The 27,162-nt window shown below is 40.6% G+C and overlaps 1 protein-coding gene across 4 annotated transcripts in view; it reads left to right on the plus strand.

Annotated features, from left to right (window-relative positions):
* LOC130929570 (pituitary adenylate cyclase-activating polypeptide type I receptor-like) overlaps positions 1 to 27,162 on the plus strand; it is a 74,770-nt gene that overhangs the window by 15,943 nt on the left and 31,665 nt on the right. For all 4 annotated transcript variants that reach the window (XM_057856812.1, XM_057856813.1, XM_057856814.1 and 1 more), the window contains exons 3-7: positions 11,184 to 11,295; positions 18,733 to 18,843; positions 18,912 to 19,012; positions 26,524 to 26,621; positions 26,816 to 26,948. In XM_057856812.1, the coding sequence (XP_057712795.1) occupies positions 11,184 to 11,295; positions 18,733 to 18,843; positions 18,912 to 19,012; positions 26,524 to 26,621; positions 26,816 to 26,948 (555 nt within the window). The remainder of the gene's footprint in view (positions 1 to 11,183; positions 11,296 to 18,732; positions 18,844 to 18,911; positions 19,013 to 26,523; positions 26,622 to 26,815; positions 26,949 to 27,162) is intronic.

Genomic DNA, 27,162 nt, shown 5'->3' on the forward strand with positions numbered 1-27,162 from the left:
CACAGCTGTGAATGGCCACAGCTGGATTTTTGGGGAATTTTATGGGTGAAACATGGTAATATAACAACGGTCACGATGCAGAAGTCGCAGACATCAAGGAGTGGTCGAGATGTTTTTTAAAATTTATTTTAATTTCATTTTTAAATGTTTTTTTTTTCCCAATTTTTCTTTGTTTGGCTCGATTATCTATCATCTAACATATCAGAAAAAATGCGACAGAAATTAAAAAAAAAAAACATTTAAGCGATAGTTATGAGGTAAATATGCGTGACTTTTTTTACAGACACCATTTTTTTCACTGACATAATTTGTTTAAAAGTTTAAAATATGCAAGTGAATAATTTTTTTGAAGTCTTTTTTTTTTTAAACGAAATATTAGACATCAATTAATGATTTTAAGCTAAAAATGACAGACATTTTGAATAATTGATAATTAATGACCTTCGTTTTATGGCTGGGTTGAAACAAAAGCGGTAAACATTGGTTTTCAAGGTAAAACGGGCAAATTAAAAATAGTTCGGGGGCTTAATGCACCATGAATCTGCTATGGCAGCATATAGACATATTGTTCTATCAAACACAACAGTTGTTTTGGCTTAAAATACAGCAGTTTATCTTAAAGAGTAATGCAAGATCAGAAACTGCTTTTTCAGTCTTGTCTGTGTTTTCCGCCGTGTGTATGTACCATACAAATAGTCAAGAACCATTTTTGGTAACTTCTGTGGGTGTTCAAGATGGAGCCTAGCTGTCTCACTGTGAAAGAATGCAGTCAGATAATAAGCAATGGAGGATTTTAATTCCTTTTTGGTGATTCGCGTTATTTTTTTACTTTGTTTATACACTTAGTAATGGAATTCTGTATGATTCCCTGAACATTGCTATGTTCTATTTCAGTACAACACATGGAAAGGTTTGGAAGAAATCAAGTTTCTACACTGCAAAAACACACCTCCTTCAAACTAGTTAAATTCTCTTGTTTTCAGTGTACATCTACTAGAAATGAGTGAAATTATCTGACAGTGCTCCAAGTCAATTTTACTCAGATTTCTTGAAATAAAAAATCTAGCTCTAAATAAACTTAAAATTTATTTTGAGCAACAAATTAGTGTTTTTAATCTTAAATAAAGCTTTGAATTCTCGAACTGTTCTTAATGCAAGTATAGATATTGTTCAAAACATTATTCGAAAGCAATTTTTTCTTGATTTAGGTGAAAAATGACCAACATTTAGATGTCTGGGCTTAATAAGAACAGATAGTAATATTTACTTAAAGTAAGTAAAATAATCCAACGCAATAATCTGTTAACTGGTCTTTAACACTCAAACCAAGAAAATTATTTGACTAGATTTAAGAAAAAATATCTGATTAAGATGTTCTAAATTTGAAGTGTATGTGAAGAAACACAATACACTCAAACGGCAAGCCATCCATCCTTACAATGTTATTGTTACCTTTACAAATATGACATTCAGTATAGTCGTAAAATTTTGCACAGTGGTACAGTGTTTCCGAAATCAAATATGGCGGATATATACCCAAGAAGCCATATTTTGGAAAAATCGGGACAGTACAATTCACATTGTTCACACTGTTTAATTATATGTCATATTTGGGCAATAAATACTGTATTGGAAATTACTTGTGGTTTGAACACAGGCTAATATTTTGATATGAAACCAAATAGGGTTCATGAATTTCAAAGTTGTGCTTATTATTTTTACCTTTTGGGTTGTTTTTAAGCCACAGAAAATGAATCACTTTCCTAAATGTGGCCTGCCATTCATGCAGGGGCGGATCCACCAGGGTGGCATGGGGTGGCAATTGCCACCTGAAAAGACAGGCTTGCCACACCAATCGGCACCCATGGGAGAAATAAAAACAAAGCTCCAGTCAGTTTGGCATGTACTGCCATAAATTAAATACTAGTGTCAGTGAGAATCCATGCAATAATAATATAAAGTATATAAAGATTGAATGGAGCTAACTATCTCACTTATGAATGGATGTAAAAGATCCAAGCTGGACATAAATGGAGTTAGTGACATAATTTGCTGGATGACGCTTAAGGACATCTGTCATAAGCATTCAGGAATGCCCATGATAGTGTCATGTCATAATCATGACGGTTATATGACAGTCTTATGACACCGTTGTCAAATAAAGTGTTCCCTATTAACCCAAAAAAATAAACAAATAAGCCACACTGGACCATAAGCTGCAGGATTCAAAATGAAGGAAAAAACTAGCGTCTTATAGTCCAAAAATTACGGTATACAGTACAGATGTCCGATCACGTCATTTTCAAAGTATCGGAATTGGCAAAAAAATATCGGACAAAAATATATATTTTCTAATTAAATCGTTTTCTAATTGTATTTAACGTTACATACATAATATGTTACACTCATCCAGAGTCTTTAGTTTAGGTTTAAGGTAGGGTTATCAAATTTATTCCGTTAACGGCGGTAATTAATTTTTTTTTTTTAATTATCACGTTAAAATATTTAACGCAATTAACGCATGCGCTGCACGACCCACTCACGCATTGTCGCGTTCAATCTGTAATGGCGTCGTTTTACCTATATATAGAGCTAAAAGGCAGCATAAAATGAGTAGAGTGAATTTTGGCAGCCTTTGGAGCCTTTTTTTTAATTGGCTAAAGCCTTACAATCCCTCTCCCTACAATTAGAAATATCGTCGGAAGCAATGTGGGGAAGAAAGGTAATAATTGATCTTTTTCTTAACACCCTATGTTATTTCCCAACGCAGAGAAGCTATATCAATTGGTGCCACTACGCACAGTCATGGTTGCACTTCCCATCATGCATTTGGGCAGAACAGTTAAATGGCTACAGTATCATTTACTGAAAGCTCAACAAATACACTAGATGGCAATATTTAGTCACAATATACAAAGTCACATTTATCCTTTAAGAATTACAAGTCTTTCTATCCGTGGATCCCTCTCACAGAAAGAATGTTAATAATGTAAATACCATTTTGAGAATTTATTGTCATAATAAACAAATACAGTACTTATGTACTGTATGTTGAATGTATATATTCGTCCAAGTTTTATTCATTTTTTTCTTAATGCATTGCCAAAATGTATATGATCGGGAAAAAATATCGGGAATGATTGGAATTGAATCGGGAGCAAAAAAAAAAAGCAATCGGATCAGGAAATATCGGGATCGGCAGATACTCAAACTAAAACGATCGGGATCGGATCGGGAGCAAAAAAAACATGATCGGAACAACCCTAGTGTACAGTAATTTGTGGCAAAAAATATCAGCATTCATTATAAATATATATGCAAAAAGTATCGTTCATTTTCTTTGCTGTGAGGCATGCACGGTCACGCGTAAGAAAACTAATGTCTTTTCTAAATTATACAAAATGGTACTAGTGTGGGTGGAATTTCACTTCTATTTACTATATATTTAGTTTTTGTTTTTTAAAGCAACACATGCAGCAGAATGTAATTAATTCACAGTATGACTCATCACAAACCTCCTGTAAACCCCCAAGCAACAAAGGTGAAATGTCCCTCCAGCAGACATCTTTTCACGCAATATCCACCACACTCTCCGGCTGACCTTGACCTCCCGTCGTCATGTACTTAGCGTGTGTCAAATGGCGCCGCCGCCGCTGCCGGGTCAACGACGACCAAGGCGAAGGGCCAGCGGCTGCCGCTTCAAATGGCGCTTTTATGATCCGAGTCTGGGGCTGCCGGGATGCCGGCACGATGTTAACTGGCCTTTGAAAATAGCCTTGAGGGAGGTAAAGGGCGTTCTGTTGCAATGATCTGTTGTGGGAGATGCTTACTTCAAGAAAGTATATAGTAAAAATAATTGAGATACGAGTACTACGTGATCTCAACTAACTTCACAACAAGGATCAGTTCGTTCTCAAAACGCTTTAAGTTGTTGACCGTAATTCCCTGGTGAATACACTGTCTAACCAAACGTAAATCAAAAAGAATATTATCTTGTGTATGTCAAACAACCACAATTACTTTAAAAACATATTTTTTTTCCTAAACATGTCCTGTTCAACTGCTTAGGCTTGGAGAATCGGAATTTTTGAGTGACTTAATAGGCTGAACAGTTTAACATGCTACATGGGTATATGATGTACTCCCAGGGCTGGCCCTAGGCATAGGCGAGCTAGGTGGTTGCGTAGAGTGCCACCTCTGGGTGGGGACGCCAAATTGCTTTGGGGGGAAAAGAATACTCTGACAAAAATTGTCATGTTACCAGTGCTTAATTTGTAAATCATAAGGTGCAGAGACGCAATGTACATATGACAGCGCAGGGATGACGAGGCGGGCGCAGGTCCCGAAACATACGCAGAAAATGGTGCTGAAAACAACACGCAAATCCCACTTGCCATGCTGTGGGATTTACAAGCCTCAATTTCAGATAATATCCATGGTATACGTAAATGTTATGACAACAATTTACCATTATTTTGCCTATACTCTGCACAGCACAGGCAATTGCCCACATAAACACAGGTGGGACTTACAGTAAAGTCTAACTTGTAAAACAAAAACAAAAATTAGAGATTACAATAAATAACACAAACCCATTCTTTTGCGAGTTTCACCCCCCGTCTTCTCTTGATCCCACCGTCTTACAAATTGTGCAGCCCAAACCCAAATTTCCCACAAGGGTACTGGCCTGTTGCTCCTCCTGTTCGTGATCCACCTGGCTGAGTGCTGGCGCTGTAGCTGGCCCCACTCCGGGTGGCGCTGAACCTGACCAGCTGCTGCCACGGTAGCAGCCTCCTGCCCCGGCTTGGCTGGCTGTCCGTGAACCTGGCTAGCTGCTGCGGCATTAGCCTCCTGCTGCACCTGGTTTTCCGCCCGTTAGCATGAACGCTGCAGCTGCCCTAATCGCCTGTTGTTGCTTTTCTGACTCGTTTTGAACCGTCTTCCTTCATTTTGAAAAAAAAAGACAGTAAATGCAACTGTCCTTTTGGCATGTTGAAATACCATTTGATCCTGGCTGCTTGCTCCCCAGATGCGGCAAAGTTTTTTTTTTTTTTTTTTTTTTTTTTTTTTTTTTTTTTTATGTCAGGGGCATGATTTGTTGGTCCAGTTTTTTTGTGCATCAACACATCTCTGACTCTTTCAAATTAATTTTTTACAAAAAAACATGCAATTCTTGGGATTTGTTCTGTAAATGAATTTATGCATATTATTGTTTTATTTTATACTCCAATGTCCGTAACTATGCACGGACCCTTTAAGAGACCGGAGAGCAGTGAGGTAGTAGCAAATGAGGGGGAGACGGGCGAGAAGCAAAAGTTAACGGTTGAATGTGGCGGCAGTCCGCTGTTATTTTGTTTATTGTTTTCCTATTGTTGTCACAATAAAGTGGAGAAAGCCATCTACAACTCCTCTCCTTTTTCCCCCATTCGGGGCTATTATAATATATTTTTAAAAAACATTTTTATATTATTATTAGAGGTGGGAATCTTTGGGCACCTAACGATTCGATTACGATTCAGGGACTCCGATTCGATTATAAATCGATTATTGATCCCCCCCCCATTTTTTGTTTTGTTTTGTTTTGTATATTGGTTCCAAAATTGGTCAAAAATCCTCTCAGGCTAAATAAACCAACCTACTATTATTTTAGTGTCAAGTTACCGGTTAAAAACAGTAAATAAATACTCAAGTCCCCATTCTGTATCAGCAGCTTTAAACTACATTCAATTAATTTAATGTTGTGAATCAACCGTCAAAGTTGTTAAAATTGCAGCCGTTATTCCATAATTTCCCTCATGTCTACTTTCGACATGTGAAAGTTTTAAAACTGTTTCATCATTTAAAGACAGATTCAAGTCAAGATTTTGCCGATTTAGGGGTATTTTGGATAAAAAGTAATTAGGTTCTCTACAACAGAGCCTTCTAGAGAAGTCTACTGCTTTAAGATGGCGCCTGTTTACTAGCGCGGGAAATTCTACATCTAGTCTAGATATGTGATATCTACCATAGCCGTCTGTTGCCGTATGTTTGTAGCAACTAGCAACTGGGCGCTGTTTGTAGCGGCTGACGGCCGCAGTCATGTATTATTGTTTTTTTGTTTTTTTTTTACCTAGCGGCATTAGCTGCACATGATATTTACTCTCGGTCAGTTCCTCATTGCATCCTGAAGACCGCGCTGACTGCGTTTTATTTCCGCTTTACCTGGTATAATTCAATAATCGGAATTTGGATGTTTGTGAATCGTTCTCGAATCTTCCACGGCCGAATCGTGAATAATCTAAGAATCGGAAATTTTGCACGCCCCTAATTATTATTATTTTCTATACATGAGAGGTTCCGGATCTGCCCAAATATGTCCCGGAACACAGTGAGGCCAAAATCAAGAGATGCCGGATCTTGTTCTGGCAGGATCCGGCACAAATTAACCCCTGCACGTTATGCTTCCCAAACTTTTTCCAATACCCATCCGTCCATCCATTATCTACCTCTTAAGGGGGGTCAGGTCCCGGAGGCAGCAACTTTAGCAGGGAAGCCCAGACTTCCCTCTCCCCAGCCTCCTCAACCAGCTCCTCCAGTGGGATCCCAAGGCGTTCCTAAGCCAGTCAAGAGACATAGTCTCTCCAGCATGTCCTGGGTCTTGGCCTTCTGCGGGTGGGACACGCCCGGAACATCTCTCCAGGGAGGCGTCCAGGAGGCATCCGGACCAGATGCCCAAGCCAACTCAGCTGACTCCTCTCACTGCGGAGGAGTAACAGCTTGACCCCGAGTCCCTCCCGGACGACAGAGCCTCTTCCCCCTATATTTCTAACATATCAAGTACATTTTAATAAGCTGCGTATAAAAAATTGTTGCCGTTTCCAACCTGGATTGTGTTAGCAACCTGCTATTCTGTGAAACTCACGAGACAAGGATGAACAGTTCACACCGATACATTGCAGATCAACTCAATGAAAAAGGACAAATATTTGCACGTAATAAAAGCAAAGCTCTTTCAAACTCACGGTTTCAGAACAAAACTAAAATGATCACATTACAACAAACTAAATAGCATAACTAGCAAGTCATGAAACGACTGAAACAGAAGCTAAATAATTAGGAAAGAACCTCAAGTTTGAATGGTATTTACATCTGTAGTGCTGCATGCTGGGAGCAAGAGACATGTTGTATGACAACAGTGTTGACAGCAGGTGGCAGGTAAGTGAGAAATTATATTGAGCAGTGATGGCCAAATGAAGCTTCATGTAGCAATGAAGCTTTGCAGCAAATTATTTTAACACTAGAAGTCCCAGAGAATTTTGGTACTCCTACTAGTCCCAAACAATGGCTGATATGGCCTCCCCCGGAAAACCCAGAAGTGGCAAAAATGACCCAAGTGCTTTTGAATTGGCAAATCATTGTCGGACAGACAGCAGCCGTTCATATGGAAATTCAACCACTAGACATACATTAACTTCAGACACAATGACCACATTTTATACTCCATGCCCCTGATTCAGTCCTTCTAAACTATAGACACAATTCCTGCTTTACACTCAAATTGCAGTTCTAAAACGCTTTTTTTTTCTTCTTCAAAACAATGTACACATTTGTGCCATTCTTTCTGTTGTTATGTGTGGAGTATAGGAGAAGTGAATTAAAAAATGTGTAAAAAGTGTCAAACTTCATAAATAAATGTAATTAAATAAATGTAGCTTGACTTGACTGACACAAACTATCACATGAGTCATGGAGGAGAGGTCAAATCGGCCATTGCTAGGGAATATTAGGAGTGTTTGTCTTGGGAAAGGCCAAGTCAGCCTCTGCTGGGTTTTCTAGTGTTAAAGCTTCAGGATGGTTCATTTGGTCTAAAGCGCTATCAAGTGCTCATGAAGCCCAAGAGGTGAACAGTGTTGGCAATTCTATGGCTATTTGTTTGAGAAAATTATAGGAATGAAAGTGTGTGTGTATATATACGTTATTGCTGCAACGATTAATCGATTAACTCGAGTAATTCGATTAAAAAAAAAAAAAAAACTTCGAATCAAATTTTGCTTTTTGGTATTTTGGTTTTTAGTATTTAGTTTTATTGATTTGGCTGGATACACTGCACTCTAGTGGCAACAGTGAATATGATATAACTCATTTAGCATCATTGAATCCAGCTGCTCCCTGTTAAGATCAACATAAGCTAATGTTTTTTATGCATTCGTAATTTAGTTTATAGGTACATCTAGCTGTTTTTGTGGGAAAATGGGTTTAAATTATTTGTTAAGAGTATTGAAGAAAAAAAAGCATTTTATAGCATTTAAGCTAGCGGATTTTTGCCACACAAGTTAGCCATTTGTTCCTTTGTTGTATTTAGATAATCATTTATTTCATTTTTAATACCGTTTGAGGCCAAGATCAGCTATTTTAATGTATTTTTAAATGAAAGTGCAAATTTTGCATAGTTTAAAGATACCTCTGAAATGGTCATTTCTGTTCGCATTTAACGCTCTTTTGAAAGTGCAATCTTAACAAGTCATTGTTTTACATCAGCTAAAATTTATTTTGCAGCGCAATAAATGTTCCTAATCCAATTACTCGATTATTCGAACTAACTAGTTGATAGATTAATCGAATACTAAAATAATTGATAGCTGCAGCCCTAATATATATTCATTTGCACATTCCTAACACTAAAGGTTTAAATTATTATATTCGGCATTGTTTGAATGCTAACAAAGGTCACCCGCTCGACACAACATTACCTGCATACTATGCAGTGCTCCGTATAAATAAATAATGGGGCTAATCATAATCTCGAAGTAGCTATCACTCATCTGCGTTCAGTATTTTTTTACATGTGTACCTGAGAGGCTGCTGCTGCCTAGCAACAGTGAATTGACTCCTTCAAAGGCGAAGCCCGTGTCGGTTTGATTATGAAAACATCGCATCGATAAGCGCAATCATTAAACACAGAAAGAAGTAGACGCTAAGTGTGCTCACAGTAAGTCACTTACAGAATGTCCAAGCCAGCAAGGGGCCTGGGGTCACATCATGTTACAAAGTGATGAGTCAGTCAAAAGGACATGCTGTAGCCGTCACTTCATGCAGAGTGACTGTTGCCTAGAGAGAGAGTGCAAGAGATAGAGAGAGAGAACCTTATGGAGACATGAGAGGACTCATCACAAGTCTTTTTTTCTGTTATATTTGGCAGGTCAAAGCGAAAAGTCGTCTAATTGCGCTAATTACAAAGTGATGTTTGGTTGAAGTGAGCTGTGAAATCTTGGTTTTCCACTACTGTAATGACGGTACAACATTAGTATAGAATGTCGTGCATATATTCCCTCCTTTTTCTGGATATACAGTCCCTGACAAAAGTCTTGTCGCTTATCCATTTTGTAGAAATAATTGCTAATAACCTGACTTTTAATTGGTTTCAGAAATGGCTCATACAGTGGGGCAAATAAGTATTTAGTCAACCACTAATTGTGCAACTTCTCCCACTTGGAAATATTAGAGAGGCCTGTAATTGTCAACATGGGTAAACCTCAACCACGAGAGACAGAATGTGGAGGAAAAAAAAACAAAAAATCTCATTGTTTGATTTTTAAATAATTTATTTGCAAATCCATCCATCCATCCATCCATTATCTTCCGCTTGTTCCGGGGTCGGGTCGCGGGGGCAGCAGCTTTAACAGGGAAGCCCAGACTTCCCTCTCCCCAGCCACTTCAACCAGCTCCTCCGGCGGGATCCCAAGGCGTTCCCGGGCCAGCCGAGAGACATAGTCTCTCCAGCGTGTCCTGGGTCGTCCCCGGGGCCTCCCGCCGGTGGGACATGCCCGGAACACCTCTCCAAGGAGGCGTCCGGGAGGCATCCGAACCAGATGCCCGAGCCACCTCATCTGGCTCCTCTCTACGCGGAGGAGTAGCGGCTCGACGCCGAGTCCCTCTCGGATGACCGAGCTTCTCACCCTATCTCTAAGGGAGAGCCCGGACACCCTGCGGAGGAAACTCATTTCGGCCGCTTGTATCCGGGATCTTGTTCTTTCGGTCACGACCCAAAGCTCGTGACCATAGGTGAGGGTAGGAACGTAGATCGACTGGTAAATCGAGAGCTTTGCCTTTTTGCTCAGCTCCTTCTTCACCACTACGGACCGGTGCAGAGTCCGCATTACTGCAGACGCCGCACCGATTCGCCTGTCGATCTCCCGCTCCCACCTACCGTCACTCGTGAACAAGACCCCAAGATACTTCAACTCCTCCACTTGGGGCAGGATCTCATCCCCAACCCGGAGAGGGCACTCCACCCTTTTCCGACTGAGGACCATGGTCTCGGATTTGGAGGTGCTGATCTTCATCCCAACCGCTTCACACTCAGCTGCGAACCGCTCCAGTGAGAGTTGGAGGTCACGGCTTGATGAAGCCAACAGCACTAAATCATCTGCAAAAAGCAGAGATTCAATGCTGAGGTCACCAAACCGGACCCCCTCAACGCTTCGGCTGCGCCTAGAAATTCTGTCCATAAAAATTATGAACAAAATCGGTGACAAAGGGCAGCCTTGGCGGAGTCCAACCCTCACCGGGAACGAATTCGACTTACTGCCGGCAATGCGGACCAAACTCTGACACCGGTCGTACAGGGACCGAACAGCCCTTACCAAGGGGCTCGGTACCCCGTACTCCCGGAGCACCCCCCACAGGACTCCCCGAGGCACACGGTCGAACGCCTTCTCCAGATCCACAAAACACCAGTAGACTGATCGGGCGAACTCCCATGCACCCTCGAGGACCCTGCCGAGGGTGTAGAGCTGGTCCACTGTTCCACGGCCGGGACGAAAACTACACTGCTCCTCCTGAATCCGAGATTCGACTTCTCGACGGACTCTCCTCTCCAGCACCCCTGAATAGACTTTACCAGGGAGGCTGAGGAGTGTGATCCCTATTTGCAAATCATGGTGGAAAATAAGTATTTGGTCAATACAAAAGTTCATCTCAATACTTTGTTATGTACCCTTTGTTGGCAATAACGGAGGCCAAACGTTTGTATGTCTCTTGTGAAAAAAATAATGTAAAAGACGTATAAATACGTCTTTAGGACACTGAAACAATTAAAAATAGATTGTATTTATACGTTTTTGGGAGCAAATGAGATACACACCTCCTCTGTTCTTGATTATATTGCGCTGCCATGTTTAATGATCTTATGTTCATATTTATAGGTGTCTTTTGTTCAAGTGGCGTCAGAGTCAGAGCACTGCATTATCCAGCGAGAACATGACAAATGTATGGAGAGGATGGACATGCATGACCCCAGTGAGGACTTGGACATGGGTGAGTTTGGTTTGTCTGCTCTATGTCATAGCCATAACCCAAATAGTGGCCAACTCATTGGCTGTCATTCACAGCGATAGAAGTCCAATCCATCTGAACTAGGTGTTAGAGGATAGTGTGGTTTGCTGACTTTATTCAGCTGCTCATGACATCAACCCTTACAGAATAAAACTGAAATAAAATTAAATTAGATCAGTCTCATCGTTAATAAAAGCCATTCAAATTCGTGTTTACAAGTACCTGCTGATACAGCAATAACAAACGATTAGCATGTATCAGTTATCATCCATGTATCGTCAAAAACAATCACATAAACTCGCCCCAAGTATTCGACCACAATTGAAAACTCACAATAAACAGTACAAAAGGGCTCTTATACAGCCGTCACCTCTGGATGGTTCACAAGCAACAAATGTGCGCGCAGGCTGTCACCTCTTCACTCAGCTGCTAGCTCATGTCACTTCCGTGTGTGGGGTGGGCGGGTGTTTAAAGTGTGTACGATAGGAGAAATAAAAGTCTTAAATACCATTATTATGTGAATTAGAATCATATTTTGAGACGATTCAACTATATACAACAATTAAGCAAAGTGCAGATTACGAGAAATTAGTTTTTTAATCTGCCGGTTAGCTACGCCTACTATTATAGGGCTCTAATGTCCCCAACAGGTGGATGACGTCAGCAGAGTAACGATTTCATCTGATTTAGTATGCAGCCCATTGAGGGGGAATTATTCAGAACGAGGAAAACACGACGTGGGGAGCCGCAAAATGTCATTGTTTCAGTCTCTCTACTCCAATATTTTTACATGATATTCTTTTTATCCAAGTATTTTTTTTCCCCAATAGCTAAATAAATGGCATGATCATGACAAATAACAGTCTTGTGTTAAATGGAATATGAAATAATAAAAATGCATTTATTCAGGACGACATGGCAAAATTACTCCATAATTGTCAAAACCGTCGTCTTCACCTTTACTGTTGCACCTCCCGAACGATATTTTATGCCACTAAGTCGGGCTTATGTCATTTTCCATTGGGCGTGACAGCTAGCCGACAAGCTAACCCGGACCGAGTGATGTTTGAAAGTCTTCGAAGCGGAAAATCGCACATAACTAGCCCGGATCATTTCACGTGACAACTGGGTTGTCGATTGTCTTCGCCAATCGGCAACCCGCCCGGCGGCGAACAAGTTAGAGCTCGTTGTTCCCCTGCTGAGGGCAGAGGGCTCGTTTGCGGGGAAGCAGCTGGACAATGACCGCCGGACAAACCGGCCGACGTCGGAGGAGCCCGTAGCTGCCAAATGGTTAACACGAACATGGCAAAATAATGCTTTACTACATGGCAAAGTCGTAAACAGCGAGAGACTCATAGGAGGGTGGCTGCAGTCGTTATGCAGCTAACATGACAATATGTGTATGAGGATAGCTTTTTACATGCTCATCCATGATCAAACGTAAGTAGTCCCTTTATTTAAAGAAAGTTTGTAGTGTTTACTTTGTAATCGCTGTATTCGCGACTATTTTTAACTCACTTGCAATTTCTGATTGGTTGGAAAATTTGACAACACCGGGCACATGAAGAGGGCAACAAGCCGAGTATAGTGCTCTCCCGGCAGGGGGATGTGCAGCAAGCCGCCGGTCGTCAGCTGAGGGGACAAGGAGCATGTCAGCCACAAAATGCAAGCCACCCACAGTGGGGAGAACAAGTATTTGATGCACTGCCAATGGGAAAACCCATTGGGGAAAACCCATTGGCAGTGTATCAAATACTTGTTCTCCCCACTGTAGATATTAAAATGATCCCAGTATTTGACATAATACAAAACACGATGTTTACTCACTTCCTCGTAAGTCCCGTGGTCCCACAGTAGTAGGGCTTCTTTTGGCCAATATCCACTGGTGAATGGTAACCTTTTGAAACCCCAAAAAGGCTCACACGCCTCTCCCTGGTGCAGAAAAAAAATTCTGCAGCCGTTTGGCTGGCGTGATGCGAAAAATGAACCAATTTAATCCCCAAAATCACCTCAATCCTTAGTCCTTCTCATACAACATTACGGCTGTATGGTGAAGAGGACTCCTTCTCCCGTACACGTCACAGCGCCCTCTTCCTCAATGCAAGACCAAAGCCGGAAGTCTGTCATTTTCGTAACGCGGGATTCAAAAAAACCAAATGAATATATCGATCGCTTCTTCACACATCCAAGTGGTCCATTTCATTCAGGAGCATAAAACACCGCATTTATTATGAAATAAACATGCAAATTTGTTGCTTTCTACGCCAAAATAAAACCATGCATCACAAAACAAAAGTCATAATTTAAAAACAAAAACAAAAAAAAATGCGAGCTGAGACGCAGGCGTCGTAAAGTCGAAATCGCTTAAGTCAGGTTTGCCGTAACCCGGTGACTACCTGTACTGTACTGTATTGTAGGGTTGGCTGTAGGTTGCATGCATAGTAAATGTGTAGTATGGCCATTGTACCTTCACGTCAGTATAGCCGGCAATGATGCAGTTCTTCATGGGCAACTCAGTGTGCCTCATTTGACTCAGATTTGCCCTTTAAAAGTAATTGGCTTCCTGTCCGGCTCACCACACACAAGCAAACACATTAGGAAGAAGAGAAAGGTCTACAAACACACACTTGCACACGTCTCCACAATATACTCTATCTAGTATGAGACTGTCATGCAAGTCAACACTCTCACACATATAGTGTACATGCACTTGGACACGCCTCTGAAGCGCTACAAAACCACTGGAGCATGAGTGATGGTGAACATCTGGAGAAAGAGCTGAAAGAAGACTGAAAAGAAAGGATGTATTTATAGTCGGGACAAATTAATTAGCTGAAACTGTAGAGGAAAGAGTGATCCGTACTGTGTGTCTTACATTTATTCATTCATTCATCGTCTGTACCGCTTATCCTGTCAAGAGTGGTGGCGGTGCTGGACCCTGTTCCAGCCAACTGGAGGTGGGTACACTCTGAACTGTTTGCGAGCTAATGGCAGTGCACTTATAGTGCAAAAAACAACCATTCACAATCACACCTTTGGAGAAATTTGCAGATATTTGCATGAGTCATTGTGATCCGAGTCACAAGTAAATCCCGAGTCTTACCTGGACAAGTCGAGTCGAGTCACAAGTTTAATGTCGAGTCGAGTCTCGAGGTCATGTCGATTCGGGCTGAGTACCAAAGTTGTAATGAAGAGTCATATCAAGTCAAAGATTGTACGACGAGTCAAGTCAAAAGGTTATCGAGTCAAGTTGAGTCAGAGGTTAAAAAAACCCTATGCAGTATAGTCTGCAGGGAATAAACCGGCATGGTGTTCCAACCAGATCACTGGCAGGTGGGAACCAATGTATGATCCAAGTTTTTCAAGTCAGCTTGTCGAGTCTCGAGTCATTGTCTCACAAGTCGTGTCGAGTCTCGAGATATTGCCTCACAAGTCGAGTCGAGTCACGAGGTTGATGTCAAGTCAAGTCTCGAGGTCATGTTGATTCGAGCCAAATCACAACGTTGTAAATAAAAGTCATATCCAGTCAAAGGTCGTAAAGACGAGGCATGTCAACTCAAAATGTAGTCGAGTCAAGTCGAGTCACAGATAAAAAAAAACAAAAAAACTATTCAGTATAGTCTGAAGGGAATAAACCAGCATGGTGTTCCAAGCAGATCACTAGCTGGTGGGCACTAATCCAAGTTTTTCGAGTCAGCTTGTTAAGTATCGAGTCATTGTCTCACGAGTCGAGTCAAGTCACAAGGTTGATGTCGAGTCTCGAGGTCATGTCAATTAGAGCCAAGTCATAAGGTTGTAAAGAAGAGTCATATCAAGTCAAAGGTTGTAAGACGAGTTGTGTCAAGTCAAAAGGTTGTTGAGTCAAGTCGAGTCACAGTTAAAAAAAACAAAAAACTATGCAGTATAGTCTGCAGGGAATAAACCAGCATGGTGTTCCAAGCAGATCACTGCCAGGTAGGAACCAATCTACTTTCCAAGTTTTTTGAGTCAGCTTGTCTCGTCTCGAATCATTGTCTCACGAGTCGTGTCGAGTCCCGAGATATTGCCTCACAAGTCGAGTCGAGTCACAAGGTTGATGTCAAGTCGACTCTCGGGGTCATGTCGATTCGAGCCGAGTCACAAGGTTGTAAAGAAGAGTCATATCAAGTCAAAGGTTGTAAGACGAGTCGTGTCAAATCAAAATGTTTTTGAGTCACAGTTAAAAAAAAAAACTATGCAGTATAGTCTGAAGGGAATAAACCAGCATGGTGTTCCAAGTAGATCACTGTTTTTCGAGTCAGCTTGTCATTGTATCATGAGTCGTATTGCGTCTCGAGATATTGCCTCACAAGTCGAGTCGAGTCACAAGGTTGATGTTAAGTCGAATCTCAAGTCGAATCTTGAGGTCATGTCGATTCGAGCCAAGTCACAAGGTTGTAAAGAAGAGTCGTGTCAAGTCAAAAGGTTGTCGAGTCGAGTCACAGGTTAAAAAAAAAAAAAAATGGAGTATAGTCTGTAGAGAATAAATCAGCATGTTGTTTCAAGCCAGGTTACTGGTAAGTGGAAGCCAATCTACAATCCAAGTTTTTCGAGTCAGTTTGTCGAGTCTCTAGTCATTGTCTCACGAGTCATGTCGAGTCTTGAGATATTGCTTCACAAGTCGAGTCGAGTCACAAGGTTGATTTGAAGTCAAGTCTCGAGGTCATGTTGATTCGAGCCAAGTCACAAGGTTGTAAATAAGAGTCGTATCCAGTCAAAGGTTGTAAAGACGAGTCGTGTCAACTCAAAATGTTGTCGAGTCAAGTCACAAGGTTGATGTCAAGTCGACTCTCGGGGTCATGTCGATTCGAGCCGAGTCACAAGGTTGTAAAGAAGAGTCATATCAAGTCAAAGGTTGTAAGACGAGTCGTGTCAAATCAAAATGTTATTGAGTCACAGTTAAAAAAAACTATGCAGTATAGTCTGAAGGGAATAAACCAGCATGGTGTTCCAAGTAGATCACTGGCAGGTGAGAACCAATAATGATCCAAGTTTTTCGAGTCAGCTTGTCAAGTCTCGAGTCATTGTCTAATGAGTCATGTTGTGTCTCAAGTTATTGCCTCACAAGTCGAGTCGAGTCACAAGGTTGATGTCGAGTCTCGAGTTCGTGTCGATTCTAGCCGAGTCACAAGGTTGTAAAGAAGAGTCATATCAAGTCAAAGGTTGTAAGAAGAGTTGTGTCAAGTCAAAAGGTTGTCAAGTCAAATCAAGTCACAGCTAGAAAAAAAATATGCAGTCTAGTCTGCAGGGAATAAACCAGCATGGTGTCCCAAGCAGATCACTGGCAGGTGGGAACCAATCCAAGTTTTTCGAGTCAGCTAGTCAAGTCTCGAGTCATTGTCTCACGAGTCGTGTCGAGTCGAGAGTAGGCATGTGCCGGTTACCGGTTTAACGGTTTACCGTGGTGTGAAAAAGTCGCGGTTTCAAAACCACTAAAATTTTCCGTCAGACCGTAGTATGGTATTCGCTGTTTTTCTTGTGTCAAAAATGCAGCCAGAAGCGGCTTGGCGCAGCAGCGCTCACCCCCTCCCGTTTGTTGCTGTGTGTGAAAGTGACGCTATCGGCTAGCCAGCCAGCTAACCCAAAAACAAATACTCCAAACATAAGGTGTACTGTTCTTCAATTTATTGAGCTCTCAAATCGTGGTAGGTGTAATATACAAAATGAATACATTTAAAATGTTGTACAATTAGATTTTTCCATGTGAGTAGCTTCAACAGATTAGCACCATGGAAAAAGTTCGCCAAAAACAAAACACACATTTTCCTTTCAAATTCAATATACAAACTAACTAAAAGCTTACAAAGATTATTGTTAGCCTAGGCTTACCTGGGAGAGCAACTTCGTTGAGTGTGACAGCCGCAGAGTGAGAAAACAAGCTTGATTCGCTTGAATGAAGGGGAAAAATGGATAACGTCAAAGATCACTAATTGTGAAAGATGATCTTGCCCTAAGCACAAATCCACGTTCGCTGGATCAAGGGGGGGTCTCACTCCCAATGTTTTTTTTTTATTTTTATTTTTTAGATGAAACCTTTCCACAACAATATTGACATTTTAACTAACTTATACAATTTTAACTAACTTATGAATTCTTTATGTTCTTTTTAACACAAAGGCATAACATCATGTAGACTAGAGTTGACACAGTGGCTAAAAATGGCGAAACTTCACTTAAGCTTTTCCACCCTCAAAAAAAAAAAAAAAAGTCATGCAGTATAAATTTTTTAAAAATTTTATTCAGAAGTGTTTTTACTTTTTTATAGAAATTATTTTGTTCTTGCTCTAATCTTGAGCAACTTCAGCTGTTGCTGTGAATATAGTCTATAAGTTATATTTAGTTTAATTTTATTTAAAATACTTTTTTTTATTGATGATTTATTTATTTTAACAATATATTCATGTTCCAATTTCCAGCTATGGTCTGAAAAAAAAAATCCTGTTCAATGGAAAAAAGTTTTTTTTTTTTAACCCATTCATCTCAAAATTTTTGGGAGATATAATTGCAATACCGTGATACCGTGAAACCGCGGTATTTTTGCTCACGGTTATCGTACCGTCAAAATATACCGGCACATGCCTAGTCGAGAGATATTGCCTCACAAGTCGAGTCAAAAGGTTGATGTCAAGGTCATGTCGATTCGAGCCGAGTCACAAGGTTGTAAAGAAGAGCTGTATCAAGTAAAAGGTTGTAAAGACAAGTCGTGTCAACTCAAAATGTTGTCAAGTCAAGTCGAGTCACAGGTAAAAAAAACAAACAAAAAAAAACAATGCAGTATAGTCTGGAGGGAATAAACCACTATGGTGTTCCAAGCAGATCACTGGCAGGTGGTAACCAATAATGAGTAATAATGAATAATAAGTTTTTCAAGTCAGCTTGTCGAGTCTCGAGTCATTCTCTCACGAGTCATGTCGAGTCTCGAGATATTGCCTCACAAGATGAGTCGAGTCTCAGACCCTCCTTGCTCAACCGAGTCAAGTCTAGGTCTAGGTTTTTTTTTCTTCAATTCCAAGTCGGGTTGCGAGTCATCAAATTTGCGACTCAAGTCCGAGTCCCTGTGACACGAGTCCGCTTGTCTGGGAGTTAGGGTGTTAAATCAGCCTACTATGCGTGCTTTTGGGAAGTGGGAGCAAGCCGGAATACTCGGTGAAAACTGAAAACCCACATAGGGACGGGGAGAACACAAAAATTCCAAACAAGGAAGGCTGGCGCCTGGGATTGAACCTGTGATTTTACCCTCTCATCAAGCCAATGTCATGTACATTCCACTTGTAAACTCTTTGTCTTCCAAAAGTGTACAATACAAATCAATGGACGTACTGAATTTGTCTGTGAACCTCACTGCTTCTCAGAAGGAAGTCGTTCCTCATTGTGCGTCCTCACACATCTTTTCTTTCCCAGCTTGCCCATGGATGTGGGACAACCTAACCTGCTGGCAGGCGGCCGCCGTGGGTGAAGTGGTAGTGGTCAACTGCCCGGAGTTTTTCCACGACCTTATGGGCCCTGAAGATGGTGAGCTTGAGACTTTCCATCCTATGTTTGGCTTTCCTCTAATGTGTCCTTGATGCTTTTCTACATAGAGATGGGACGGGTAAGCCGGAACTGCACGGAAGATGGCTGGTCGGAACCATACCCTCACTACTTGGACGTGTGTCTCTTTTACGACAACGCCACTAAACCGGTAAGGCCAGTAGTCGAACAAATGTGAACAAGGCCCAAGTGCGATAAGCATAAACGGGATCCCTGAGTGGATGGTCCAACAGGGGTGGGGGGGTTGCTAGTGGACAGTTATTTACAGGTCCTTCAAGGCAATTATCCGGTGTGCGTTCGGGGGGAAGGCGGGGGGGGGGTGTACTGTGTTCAACTTTCGGACTTTCGTTTTCCTTCTAATTTTGGAAAACAAAAAACTGAGAATGAAATTTCCATTTTTGTTTTTATGTGCGTTAACAAACAAAAAAACGAGAAATGAATCATCCCGTTTCCCGATTAAAACCTGGTAATTTAATAACGGAAAACGATCCTTAAAGTGCCTGTGACATGATTAAAAATATCTTAAATAGCTTTATCATTAGAGGCGTGCGAAATTTCCGATTCTTAGATTATTCGCGATTCGGCCGTGGAAGATTCGAGAACGATTCGCAAATATACAAATTCTGATGATTGAATTATACCAGGTAAATATCATGTTCAACTCATGCCGTTAGATAAAAAAACAATCATACCTGACTGCGGCTGACAGCCGCTACAAACAACGCCCAGTTGCTAGTTGCTACAAACATACGGCTACAGTAGCTATCATATATATGTAGAACTAGATGCAAAATGACAGACAACGTCAGTGTTAAAACATGTATTATTGAACAGAGACGCGAATTGACAGACTTTCCGGCGTAAGTAAACATCCGCCATCTTAAAACAGTGGACCTCTCTAGAAGGCTCTGTTGTAGCGAACCTAATTAACTTTTTATCTAAAATACTCCTAAATCGGCATAATCTTGTCTTGAAACTTTTTTTAAATGATGAAATAGTTTTGAAAAAAGTAGACAGAAGGGAAATTATGGAATAACGGGAGCAATTTGAACAACTGTAACAGTTGATTCACAACATTAAATTAATTGAATGTAGTTTAAAGCTGCTGATACAGAATGGGGACTGAAGTTTTTTATTTACTGTTATTTTAGCATATTTGTGTACTGTTATATGTTAACTTGATACTGAAATAGTAGTTTGGTTTAGCCTGAGAGGATTTTTGAACAATTTTGGAACTAATGTACAAAACATTTTTTAAAAAAAAAGGACGGGGGTGCATCAATAATCGTTTTATAATCGAATCAGAGCCTCTGAATCGTAATCGTAATCGAATCGTTAGGTGCCCAAAGATTCCCAGCTCTATTTATCATTAGAATTTAATCATATATTGAGACGATTCGACTATATACAACAATTTGGCAAAGCGCTGATGATGAGAAATGAGTCTTTTAATCTGCCGTTTAGCTCCTCCTGTCATTATAGCGCTCTGGCGCCTCCATCTGGATGATGACGTCAGCAGAGTAGCAATTTCATCTGAAGCGTTTTTCAGCGATTCTGGTTCAAGTGTGGATCTTTCAAGTGATATTATCGATCCAGAGGAAGCCTGTGGCATACAGCAACATATGTTTGAGTCGTATTTGGAGGAGCAGTAAGATTCAGAACCACAACAAACATGAGGCTGATGACTGGAGCATACTTTAAAATGCCTTCACTGTTTTTTCTCTCTACTCCAATATTTTTACAGGATATTTTTCAATCAAAGTATTCGTTTTAGATGACTAAATAAATGGTATGCTCATGTCAAATAACAGTGTTGTGCTAAATGGAATATGAAATATTAGAAATGCATTTTTGCAGTCCGACAGCGCTAAATTACTGCCCGATGGTCAAAATTCATTTTCATGGCGTGGGATTCAAAAAACTGAATACCGTAATTTTCGGACTTTAAACCACTACTTTTTCTCCTCATTTTGAATTCTGCGGCTTATAGTCCAGTGCGACTTACTTGTTGATTTGTTTGGGTTAATAGGTAACACTTTATTTGACAGTGGCGTCATAGGACTGTCATAAGACCGTCATAATTATGACATGACACTATCATGGACATTACTTAATGCTTATGACTAGAGATGCCGATCGATCGGGTCCCATCACGTCATTTTCAAAGTATCAGAATCGGCAAAAAAATATCAGACATGCCTTTTTTTAATATATATACAATTTTTTAATTAAATCGTTTTCTAATTGTATTTAACGTTACAGACATAATATGTTACACTCATCCAGAGTGTTTAGTTTAGGCTTATGGTAGGGTTATCAAATTTATCCCGTTAACAACAGTAAGTAATTTTTAAAAGAATTTATCACGTTAAAATATTTAACGCAATTAACGCATGCGCTGCACAACCCACTCACGCATTGTCGCGTTCAATCTGTAATGGCGCCGTTTTACCAACATATAGAGCTAAAAGGCAGTGTAAAATTAGTAGAGTGAATTTTGGCAGCCTTTGGAGCCTTTTTTTAATTGGCTAAAGCCTTACAATCCCTCTCCCTATGATTAGAAATATCGTGGGAAGCAATGTGATTTTATTTCCCAACGCAGAGAAGATATAGCATTTGCAGCCACCACACACAGTAATGGTTGCACCACTTCCCATCATGCATTTGGGCAGAACAGTTAAGTCGCTACAGTATCATCTACTGAAAGCTCAACAAATACACTAGATGGCAATATTTAGTCACAATAAACAAACTCAAATTTATCCTTGAACAATTACAAGTCTTTCTATCCGTGGATCCCTTTCACAGAAAAAATGTTAATAATGTTAATGCCATCTGGTGGATGTATTGTTATAATAAACAAATACAGTACTTATGTACAGTATGTTGAATGTATACAGTATATCCGTCTTAGCTTTCCATTCCAACAATAATTTACAGACAAATATGGCATATTTTAGAGATGGTTTGAATTGCGATTAATTAATTTTTAAGCTGTAATTAACTCGATTAAAAAGTTTAATCGTTTGACAGCCCTAATAAATATAATTATTTTCTTTTTATGGCTGGGTTGAAACAAATAAGGTGTCTGTTTGACAGCCCTAGTTAAATGTACACCTAATGCCTAATATATACATAACACAATAAAACAGAATTGTTGTGGAACTCAAAATGTTGACTGGACAGTTATGGACTATGCACATTAAATCATTAGTGACATCAAATATTACACAATACACCAAAGTATATCAGTAGCCGTGTCCTTAAGTCTTTCTGATAGTTTTCCGCTGACCTTTTTACTGGAATAATATAATGAAAACCTGAAATTATGGCTTTTAGTTTTGGCCACCCCAAGATTTTAACTGGCCCCTTCTGGCCACCCCTATGAAACATTTCTGGAGGCGCCACTGCTTAACGTCTGCAAACCGGATCCCTTAGAGCAGGGGTCCCCAAACTTTTTTGCAACAAGGACCGGTGTTATTTGGGTCTTTTTCTCACGGAACGGTGTTCTGACAAATTTTGCAACCCATCAAAAATTGCAACGATGCGGTTCTGCGCATGCGCGTAACTTTAAACATAGCCGCAAAATGCGCAAATGCAGCGATTCCAAAGTAAACACTTCAAACTTTCTTGAAAGAAAGGAGTATTAACTTACGTTTGATCATGGAAGGACTTGTAGAAAAGTTCTCCTCAGATACATCCTGCCATGTAAGCTGCACACAACAACTTCACGCCGCTCTCACCATTAACGACTTCGCCTTGTCGTTAAACATTAATTAAGAAGCCCGCTTCACAAAGATACGATGTTGGAAATTGTAGCAAGGTTTTCAATGCTCTTGTAGCGATGTCAGGATATTCCAGAATGACTTTAATCCAGAACCTCGGTAGAGTTGTTGTCTCAAATCTACGTTTAATAAGGTCGCCGTCAGTTGCGATCTCTACAAGTTGATCTTACTGTTGCACAGCAGTGGCGCCACCAGGGGGTGGCCAGGGGTGGCCACGGCCTTCCCTATAAATTGGTTGGCCACCCCACTGGCCACCCCACTTGCCAGTATATCGTTAGATTGTTGGAGCATCAGTTATGCATTCCATCCCAAATGAATGCATTTATTTTGAATTGTTAAAAGTAGGGCTGTCAAATTTATCGCATTAACGGGCGGTAATTAATTTTTTAAAATTAATCACGTGAAAATATTTATCGCAGTTAACACATTCACGATACGACTTATTCACGAATTGCCGCAAACAGCCTACAATGGTGCCGTTTTACTTATATACAGAGATAAGAGACAGTGTCATGTAAGTGGAGTAGATACAAGCATTCATTGGGGCCATGCTTTTAATTGGCAAAAGCTTAGTCATCTCTCCCGCAGCAACTTTAAATATTGTGGGAAGCGACGTATGGAAGAATGACAGGAGTTGAACTTTTTCTTAACAGTAGTAGTGTACCCAACGCAGAGAAGATATAGCATTTGCAGCCACCACACACAGTCATGGTTGCACCACTTCCCATCATGCATTTGGGCAGAACAGTTAAGTCGCTACAGTATCATTTACTGAAAGCTCAACAAATACACTAGATGGCAACATTTAGTCACAATATACAAACTGACATTTATCCTTTAAGAATTACAAGTCTTTCTATCCGTGGATCCCTTTCACAGAAAGAATGTTAGTAATGTCAATGCCATCTTGTGGATTTATTGTTATAATAAACAAATACAGTACTTATGTACAGTATGTTGAATGTATATATCCGTCTTGTCATCTTTCCATTCCAACAATAATTTACAGAAAAATATGGCACATTTTAGAGATAGTTTGAATTGCAATTAATTACGATTAATTAATTTTTAAGCTGTGATTAACTCGATTAAAATTTTTAATCGTTTGACAGCCCTAGTTAAATGTACACCTTATGCCTAATATATACACATAACACAATAAAACAATTGTCGTGGAACTCAAAATGTTGACTGGACAGTTATGAACATGCACATTAAATCATTAGTAAAATCAAATATTACACAATACACCAAAGTATATTAGTAGCCGTGTCCTTAAGTCTTTCCGGTAGTTTTCCCCTGACCTTTTTACCGCAATAATATAATGAAAACCTGAAATTATGGCTTTTCGTTTTGGCCACCCCAAGATTTTAAGTGGCCCCATCTGGCCACCCCTATGAAAAATTTCTAGAGGCGCCACTGTTGCACAGACATGCTTGAATCTCTCGGTTTATTCACAAACGGGTCACGAATCCACTCCTTCACAGTTCATGGGTCTTCGAGGTTGTAGGCTCGTCAAGTGCCCTTTTCGCCGTAAAAATATCTCCAAAGACGTCTGTTTTCCAGTCATCTTCGCTCCTGTGAGGGCTAATTATTTCCGGGAACAAATGTGCTTCGCCCGTGGCCTAGCAATGCGTTATTATCGAGGACAAGCGCACATAGATATATTATATACAGTGCCTTGCAAAAGTATTCGGCCCCCTTGAATCTTGAATGCATGATGGGAAGTGGTGCAACCATGACTGTGTGTGGTGGCTGCAAATGCTATATCTTCTCTGCGTTGCGTACACTACAGGGTATTAAGAAAAAGATCAACTCCTGTCATTCTTCCCCACAATATTTATAGTTGCTGTGGGAGAGATGACAAAGCTTTTGCCAATTATAAGCACCACCCCAATGAATGCTTGTACAGTGCCTTGCAAAAGTATTCGGCCCCCTTGAATCTTGCAACCTTTCGCCACATTTCAGGCTTCAAACATAAAGATATGAAATTTAATTTTTTTGTCAAGAATCAACAACAAGTGGAACACAATCGTGAAGTGGAACAACATTTATTGGATAATTTAAACTTTTTTAACAAATAAAAAACTGAAAAGTGGGGCGTGCAATATTATTCGGCCCCTTTACTTTCAGTGCAGCAAACTCACTCCAGAAGTTCAGTGAGGATCTCTGAATGATCCAATGTTGTCCTAAATGACCGATGATGATAAATAGAATCCACCTGTGTGTAATCAAGTCTCCGTATAAATGCACCTGCTCTGTGATAGTCTCAGGGTTCTGTTTAAAGTGCAGAGAGCATTATGAAAACCAAGGAACACACCAGGCAGGTCCGAGATACTGTTGTGGAGAAGTTTAAAGCCGGATTTGGATACAAAAGGATTTCCCAAGCTTTAAACATCTCAAGGAGCACTGTGCAAGCCATCATATTGAAATGGAAGGAGCATCAGACCACTGCAAATCTACCAAGACCCGGCCGTCCTTCCAAACTTTCTTCTCAAACAAGGAGAAAACTGATCAGAGATGCAGCCAAGAGGCCCATGATCACTCTGGATGAACAGCTGAGGTGGGAGAGTCTGTCCATAGGACAACAATCAGTCGTACACTGCACAAATCCGGCCTTTATGGAAGAGTGGCAAGAAGAAAGCCATTTCTCAAAGATATCCATAAAAAGTCTCATTTAAAGTTTGCCACAAGCCACCTGGGAGACACACCAAACATGTGGAAGAAGGTGCTCTGGTCAGATGAAACCAAAATTGAACTTTTTGGCCACAATGCAAAACGATATGTTTGGCGTAAAAGCAACACAGCTCATCACCCTGAACACACCATCCCCACTGTCAAACATGGTGGTGGCAGCATCATGGTTTGGGCCTGCTTTTCTTCAGCAGGGACAGGGAAGATGGTTAAAATTGACGGGAAGATGGATGCAGCCAAATACAGGAACATTCTGGAAGAAAACCTGTTGGTGTCTGCACAAGACCTGAGACTGGGACGGAGATTTATCTTCCAACAGGACAATGATCCAAAACATAAAGCCAAATCTACAATGGAATGGTTCAAAAATAAACGTATCCAGGTGTTAGAATGGCCAAGTCAAAGTCCAGACCTGAATCCAATCGAGAATCTGTGGAAAGAGCTGAAGACTGCTGTTGACAAACACTCTCCATCCAACCTCACTGAGCTCGAGCTGTTTTGCAAGGAAGAATGGGCAAGAATGCCAGTCTCTCGATTTGCAAAACTGATAGAAACATACCCCAAGCGACTTGCAGCTGTAATTGGAGCAAAAGGTGGCGCTACAAAGTATTAACGCAAGGGGGCCAAATAATATTGCACGCCCCACTTTTCAGTTTTTTATTTGTTAAAAAAGTTTAAATTATCCAATAAATTTTGTTCCACTTCACGACTGTGTCCCACTTGTTGTTGATTCTTGACAAAAAATTCAAATTTTATATCTTTATGTTTGAAGCCTGAAATGTGGCGAAAGGTTACAAGGTTCAAGGGGGCCGAATACTTTTGCAAGGCACTGTACACAAACAAGATGTTCTGCTAGCAGTCCAATCAATGGATTTCTAGGACGACATTCTAATCTATCCTGTAGTATTATATCTAGAGTAGACAGGGATATTGGTGTGTTAAGCAGGGGCACAGGGTTAATTCTGCCAGAATGCGGTCGTTATCAAATTATTATTTCTGTGCGGCCCGGTAGCAAATGCGCCACGGACCGGTACCGGTCGGCAGAAGGGGGACCCCTGCCTTAGAGGCCTGAGCTCGGGTGCAATCGCACCCCCAGAACCACCCTAATTTCCGCCCCTGGGTAGGACTGTAGCAGTCTCACGCTAACAACTGTGTTAATCTTACATACTCTGTGCACTTTTAGGACATGTATTATGCTTCAGTCAAGGCCCTGTATACAGTTGGCTATAGCACCTCCCTGGTGTCTCTCACCACTGCCATGGTTATCCTCTGCAGGTTCAGGTGAGCAAAATTGCATTGACCGCAATGAACATCCAATCGATTTTGAGTGGGAGGGCTGACAGCTCCCAGTCAAAATAGATTGGATGTCTATCACTGTCAATGACTTTGAAACATGCCAACTCCCGAAATGGATGCTTCGGGCCTGAAAATAAAACAATTACATTTGTGGGCGATTATGTTTCATTCCTGTTTAGGAAGCTTCACTGCACAAGGAACTTCATCCACATGAACCTGTTCGTATCCTTCATGCTCAGAGCCATCTCGGTGTTCATCAAGGATGGCGTTCTGTACGCGCAGGAGGACAGCGATCATTGCTTTGTGCACACGGTAAGCATCATGTCATACAGTTGTGGTCAAAAGTTTACATACACTTGTGAAGAACATAATGTCATGGCTCTCTTGAGTTTCCAGTTATTTCTACAACTCTGATTTTTCTCCGATAGAGTAATTGGAACAGATGCTTCTTTGTCACAAAAAAACATTCATGAAGTTTGGTTCTTTTATGACTTTATTATGGGTTAACAGAAAAAGTGATCAAATC

This window comes from Corythoichthys intestinalis, chromosome 14, assembly GCF_030265065.1.
Source record: "Corythoichthys intestinalis isolate RoL2023-P3 chromosome 14, ASM3026506v1, whole genome shotgun sequence".
Taxonomy (NCBI): Eukaryota; Metazoa; Chordata; class Actinopteri; order Syngnathiformes; family Syngnathidae; genus Corythoichthys; species Corythoichthys intestinalis.